Genomic DNA, 7,406 nt, shown 5'->3' on the forward strand with positions numbered 1-7,406 from the left:
TAGGAAATCACAATCTGGGCAAACACTTTTTCAGACCACTGTAAAAGTGCACACAAAGAAAAACAAGTCATTTTGCAAAAACAACAATGCATGTGTGAAGTCCTCTTAAGAACTTAGAGGCTCACATGTAGGAAAACAAGGGTTTACCCAAACCACAAACTGGAATTTCTGTTGGTTTTTCTAAGTTAAGCAGGAGTTTTTGGAGTATAGTGAGCTTCAGTGAGCTTTAATGTGTGATAGAACCGCAGATGATTGTGATATCACAGTCGGATGTGGTTGCTGACAGTGAACTCTGGAAAGGTGAAAGAAGGATGAGGAAGTTGTGTGACAAGACGTTCAGTCACCCCCTTTATTTCCTGGGTCGACAACCCTCATCACTTCCATGCGATTGTCTTAAAGAGGATGTTATGTGTTCAGAGCTGCTCTGCACTTTCTCAACCACAGCTCTATCACTTCAAACGCCTCTGAACTGCTTGTTTACAAGCTGCAGACCATTGATTGTACAGAATTAGTTTGCATTCTAGAGTACAGTACATGTATAACACACAGGAACATCGTTTTCATTTTCTCTGCTCAAGGCTGTCATCTAGTGGCACCATGTTCAGTCAGTGTGAGAAGGAAAATACACAGGATGTGCTGTATCGCTGATTGCAAAATAATGGCGTATCTTTAATCACACGATGTTATCCTCCCGCCCTCTTTCCTCTGTTTTTTTTCTGTATGCTTTTTTTCTGAGCATGGTTTGAGTTTCACACAGCTGTGTGAGATGGGAATGGTGGTGATTTGTAGCACTATAATGGCTCTTCCTCTGCTGTGCTTCTCCTCCCAAACATTAAGATGACAGTTCTCACCTTACCTTGATCATTACTTACAAGAGCAAAGCCTGGTTTCACGGGGTGGATGAGGGCACCAAGTTGACCTGAGGGTGGGTGATGCAAGGCGAGAAAGGGTGGAGGACTTGCAGGTGTTCAAACTCCCCTGGCTATGGACAGGTGCACAGCACCTGCAGCACATATGTTAGTGTGTGTGTGTGTGTGTGTGCATGTGTGTTAGCTTAGGCAATCCTGTACACCAGCTGTGCACTATGAAGTTTCTCGCCGTCACACATTCATCACCCCTTCTGAAGCGCACACACCCACACAGGATTTACATACATACTGAAGCCCTCATGCATCAGGTGCTCCACACATTTCTGTGAAAAAAGGCCAACGTGTTAGCTCGTGTCGTGGGTCAGTAGGTGTATAATCACTTGCTATCTGTCACTAGCAAACAAATGCGTGGCACATCTTCAAGTCAGATCTGATGAGGACATCATGAGACAATACTGTGACCTCTGACCAGGGATCAGAGGAATGAGAAGATGTTGAAACAACGAGGGAACAAAGTGAAAAGAACAAAGCTAACAAAATTAAGCCCTCCAGCCACACTTTAGATGTCTCTTATTAACATTTTAGAAAGCGTTTGGCAGTGGATAAAAAAAAATGGGTAAAAAGGAAATGTCATTGTTATGTGCTGGACACTTCCTGCTTCAGCGGGAAATCTATGCTGGAGCTACCAGTCCTTAACTGCAAACCCCTCTGAAACCTTATACTCCAACTTAGTGTTACCTTATGTGCATTTCTCTATAATTCTAACTATCCATCATGTTGCGGACCGGTCTGTTTAGCACCATCGATTCCTCCTGTGCATTTCTGGCTACTTTTTCATTGCAGTTTTTGAATTTACCAGTGAGAGAATAAAATAATTGTCTAAATATAAGGAATCATTTTGATAGGATCAACACAAGGACTCACAAATGTCAACAAATTCGTATCGGAAAGCAACCTACATGGTAATTAACACATACAGCACCCGCACAACCATGAATGCGAGTGAAAATGTGGGCTTGTTGTAGGCTCTACAAAGATTCAAGTCTTACGCTGCGGTACAGTACAACAAAACATTTTGTTAATGTGTTAATTCATATGTTTTAGACAGACAACTAGCTAGAAACTAGTGTATTTTATTGGGTCACGAATAGACTACATTTCATGTAGTCATCTTGCTGTGGCCCAGAGTTTGACTGAAATGTCTCATTTTTACTGTGTCCCACTTACAGGGTGCAAAGGCATCAGATTTTATATCCACAATCAATGACATTATTGCCATGCATGCAAAAAAAAATCCCAATAATAATAGTAATAGCAATAATGAGTCAAATAACTTTTTTGTTCAGTTCCAGTTGCATTCACCTTCTCCTTTGGATTCAAAATTTGCTTTCGAAATTGTTTTTGTGTGGAGAACCTGGGAGTCAGTTTGTTCTGATGCTAATAATTAGATTTAAGTCATCGATTGCATGCAAGTGTCCTAAGTGTGCCGTTTGTTGTCACTGATTCAGCAGGCTGAAGGTCACTTTCAGACTGAAGGGAGTTTAATCAGGAGTCATTGTTCCAAAACAGTGGACCTCCACTCCTTCAGGGGGTTCCCCTCTGAGAAACAAAAAAGAGGAGGAAAGGGGCAGAGGTGACCAAATGAGGAGCTGAAGAGAAGAACTGCTACAGGTCAAAAGGGAGGGATAAAAGATTTAGTATAAAGACATGAATGGAGCAGGAAGAGAACCATTGCTTAAAACCCCATCAAATAATATGTATATCACTACAAAAGGAGAAAGTAAAGAAGGAGGCATCTCTGTAATTATCAATCCAACCAGTGTTTGGAGTATGATTATATTTACAAGTTAGGTCTCGAATCATTTTATTATCACAGACCGACATCAGGAAACTGCTCTGCTGCAGTTAGCATCCAACATAAAACAAAACCAGATCTCGCAAGTACACACATGTATAAACATGGGCACAAACAGAATTTCCTCAGCGTCTGGACAACATTACGTGGTGTATAGAGAGGAACCCCCCCTACATACCCTCCCTCTCTCTCCCTAATTATAGTCTGCATCACTGGAGTCTGAGGGCTCCTGAGAACTTGTTTTATCACTGTATTATGGAAGCACACACACACAGTAATAGACAGCATGTGCATTAAAACTACCATCTCCAACTAACAGTGTTCTTCTGTTGTGGTGAATATGGGAAGGAAAATACCAAGAGCGAGAGGGCAGAAGTGAAAAGTAAGGAAAGCCGAGGTCTCTGTCTTGTGGAATAATTTGATTTCGCTTGATGATGATGGACAACAAAAGGCCGCTGTGGGAACTGTAAACAACACGCACCGCAAACGATGGTGAGCCGGGTATCATGTGATGGTGCCAGGAACTCTCCCTGTGAAGCAGGGTGAAGGGGAAGTGTGGTGGAAAGGCAGAGGCCCAACTGATAAACAGAGCAAAGGGGTAATGCACATGAGGGCCAGCTACGTCGCTCTCAGGAGATGAATAATGAGCCAGGCTGCATGTAAACTGTGGTCAGAAAACAACAAAAGCTGCTGACTAACTGTAGTGGTGGAGAAGTGGGGACGCCCTGTGATTTGGGCTCTTGCCTGCACAGGGAGGCCACCTAAACATGCTCCCTTACTCTGAGCCAAAGCAGAACCGTGGATATAAATGTCCATTCTGTTTTGTTCAATATGTGGGCTCTATGACAGAGTTAAAGTCGGTTAAACTGACAGAGCTAATGTAAAGATGAGGACAGAATTATTAGCACCCCTATGAAATTTAAATCTTTTGTTTAAGGATTTCCAAAGCGCTGTTCAACAGAGCAAGTCATTTTTAAGACAGGTTTTCCAAACATCCCAGATTCTTAGACACAGCTGTGGGTTGTACTATGGCTCAGTGAAATGGTCAGTTTCTCAGGGGGCTAATAATGTTGATCCTGGTCAATTTTGTTTGTTCTGAATTATTCTCTGGAATAATTTATCTTTTATGGGGAAAATCAGTATGTTTAGGAATGCTACGCTAAAAAAAACCACTTTTTTAATAAAAAATTTTGACAGAAAATTTCAATTTTATAGGGCGGGTAATCATTTTGACCTCATCTGTATAAGATGCACTGGCATCATGGGGGTAAAATTATAGTAAATATGAGAAAATATAGACTCTTATCAGTTTTACACATAAAGACCAGTTGCTAGGTAACAGAGAGTGTGAAAACACTTTTGGAATGTGGTTAAGGCAGAGGTGTGTTATGACAATGACATCAGCAATCATATATTTGGGTTTTTAGTATCTGAGCATGTGACATACATACATAGACACTGGTGTCTTCCAGGTAGAACGTTCCACATTATGAACTATGCACAACCTGCATCATGGATCCATGTTTTGGGGACTCTGGTCAATTCTTAATTACCACATTTTACAATTAACAGCTAAATTATAAATATTACATTAGAAAATATTTGTTATAGAGATGCACTTCGTTTCCCTTTCTCTTACCCAATTTCAGACTCTCAAAAGTACCACTCAGAAAGAACACGCACATTTTTGGTTTATTTGCAAAGAAATAAAAAACAAATAGATTTTTTAAAAATGGGATAACTTGTTTTTCTTTTGAGAGCACTGACAACAATGCGCTGATTAAAAAGTTTCATCTTTTTTGATAAGACACTGAGGAAATTTGGTGATCTTCATCCCACTGATGCGTTCAGTCCCCGCTAACGTCAGATTTGTTGTTCTCCTTGGTGGACTTTTTGTTAAGTCCACTGAAGTACTTCTCTCTGAAGGCATTGTGGCCCTGGTAGGCGCTGAAGCGGGGATCTGACAGATGGGCCAGGCTATCAAATTCCTGGAAAGAGACGCAGAGGTTACTGTTGAATCTGCCTAACTTAAAAATCTACAAGTTGCCCACAGATATTAAAACAAATTATTCCGTTTACTAAAATATTCTTGCTGCTCCAACCAACATGACATCTTGCTAATAAAGTTTTCGTTATGAATAACATATATTACATCTTGAAAACAAAGAAATGAAGTAAATAAATAAATGAACAAAATCAGAAACACCTGAATAAAAGGCAGCTTTTATTTTTGCTTTGCTAAATTCCTCCTACAAATCAACACAGTACTCTCTCACAAGGTGTGCACATGTCTGGCATGTTTATAGAATAGGAAGAGTTATGCGTATATTAATAATACACACACAGGTGATGAAATAAAGGAAAAATCTAAGAAGATGTGGAAAACTCAACACAAAAGACGCCTCGTGGCACGTATAATAATGCTGAGCAGGTGTTCCAGGTTTTGTATGGATGGGAGAAGGGAAAGACTTAAATGCTTCTGGAAAATTGGATTTTTCTAAGGTGCAGATGGCAAGCGTGCCAGTCTCAAAGGCTTCTCAGGTGGGCAGTGTTTTAACAGGAACAGTGACTAAAGTGGTATGTGGCTTTAGATCTGCAGGAAAGAGTACATAGTGGGTAACAAATTATGGCTTTGTGATGTTTGTGCATTAATGACATTAGATATTATTGTCAGAAGAAAAGAAGCTGCATGTGGAAAAAGTGCTGACAGCCTGTGAGGCATCCTTAACCATACTGCTGAGAAGTGCATGAGTATCATAAACAGCCCCAAAAATGAGGGGTTCTGTTGCGCTAACGTGACATCAATCATCCCAAGTTTGTTTTGATTGATCGTCTTTATCACATAAATGAAACATTTCCGTCCTGATTGCAGTGGTCTCTCCCTTGATAAGAATGTCCCCATCCATGCAGCAAAAGAGAGGGAGCACTGAATGTGCTTTAAGTATGAAAATAATGTGTATCATATGCTGTGGCCTTTGCAGCCACCAAATCTCAACCCAACTCAACACCCGTAGGACACAACTCTCCACAACCATCATCAAAACACCAACTGAGGGAATAGGACTGGGAAAAATGGCTGATCCCTCCAGTAGTGCTTCACAAGCACACAAGACTGTTTATCTGTTACCCAGCTGAAAATCAGCTGTTGTGAGTCTCAGTTTTACCTCCACTATTAAGGTAAATGAGGTGAGTTGAGAAATGATGACTCCAATCCTGGGGCCTGTAATTTGTCAAAGACACCCCCTCTTTGCTTGCCGATGCTGCCAAGCAACCTGGAAACGTTTTTTATTGCCATTCTGAGGAAAAGATTCAGGTTTAAAAGGTAAAAAGACTGACAACATAAGCACGACCCCAGAGTGATGAGGATAAAAAGACGTGACTACAAAATTGGCACAGAAGACAACAGTGGTTCTTTACTCTTTCAGGTGGAGAGTTACATATACTGAATGTAAAAAATGAGGTGAATGACAAGCGGTCTGGGTAACCAAACAAATTTTGTAACACCGCATAAATAAGAAGAGGTGAGGTTTCTTTACGCAGCATTACAGGAAACCTTCAAAACAATTAGGCCAACTCCTCCACACACGCATAGAAAAGTGTTGACACACATCAGGCTGCGAATCCTGACGAGCGCGTGCAGATAGGTGCAGACGGAGGCCAATTTGAAAAAACAAACAAACTACAAAACAAAACAAAAAAACTCTACAGACCTGAGCTACAGATACCAGTCAGATAACCTCACACAACGTGTCTCGGTGTGTGCGTGTCATACCAGGCGCTTTATGGGAGCAATTTGGGGTTTTGAAGCGGAATGGATGTCAGATCCAAAGATGGATTGTTTTCCATACAATGTGTGATTATGCCTTTTAGGGTTCCAGTATAAAAGAAATGAGCCAATCACAGCCAGATGGTGAGGATTTACCCGAGACAGACAGAGAGACACCATCACTTCCAGCGGGAGACATGTAAAAGAACACACATACGCGCATACTACATCCGTCTCATGACGCGTGCGTTCATGACAAGAAAAAAAAAAACTCCATGAAAAAACATTAAACGCATGAAGGAACAGGCAGGCGGACACATGTTCTCATTTTACTAGAAGAAGAAGAAGTTATATCAGTTTATGTGTGTTTCATGCACACACATAAACAAATTCTGCAGCACGCACACAAATTTGGTCTGCTGTGAAGATATGAGGTCATTTGTAATGATGCAACCACAATAGATAACCTAAAAACAACATATTTAGCTAGTTGTGATGAAAATGTGCACTTTAAAATCCCTTGGCTTCATCTGGACAGTAACGGGATGAATGACATCACCTGAAGCAAACAGCTAACAGAATGAAAAATAATGACAAATGCCATCTATTTAATTGTTCTAATCAGCATCCAACGCAGCCTGATTTACTGCATTTGCTATCATGTGACGACAAACAGCATGTCATCGCACTGGAACTGGAAAATATTTTCCTTCTCTGTAAATTAGGCAACTGATTCATTTTGTTTCATCTCTTACACAAACACCCACATGGACACACCTCTGGTTCTTTGATCTTTTCCATGGTGATCAGACGCCGTGAGGTGTGGCTTGAGAGTGTCTGCTCACAGTTGCTGATGAGCTGGAGACATGGATGAAGAGGAACCATCTCCTCGCAGTACCTGGAAAGAGTCCCCACA

The 7,406-nt window shown here is 41.0% G+C and overlaps 1 protein-coding gene across 1 annotated transcript in view; it reads right to left on the minus strand.

The window, feature by feature from the left end:
- Positions 1 to 4,132: 4,132 nt before the first annotated feature.
- Positions 4,133 to 7,406, minus strand: part of trmt11 (tRNA methyltransferase 11 homolog) — an 11,436-nt gene continuing 8,162 nt past the window's right edge. Inside the window, exons 12-13 of the mRNA XM_005743189.1 lie at positions 7,268 to 7,388; positions 4,133 to 4,712 (exon numbers count right to left, since the gene is read on the minus strand). Coding sequence (XP_005743246.1) covers positions 4,572 to 4,712; positions 7,268 to 7,388 — 262 coding nt within the window. The 3' untranslated portion in view covers positions 4,133 to 4,571. The remainder of the gene's footprint in view (positions 4,713 to 7,267; positions 7,389 to 7,406) is intronic.

The sequence above is a fragment of the Pundamilia nyererei genome, unplaced genomic scaffold, assembly GCF_000239375.1.
Source record: "Pundamilia nyererei isolate P.nyererei 1_Seehausen unplaced genomic scaffold, PunNye1.0 scaffold00128, whole genome shotgun sequence".
Classification (NCBI taxonomy): Eukaryota; Metazoa; Chordata; class Actinopteri; order Cichliformes; family Cichlidae; genus Pundamilia; species Pundamilia nyererei.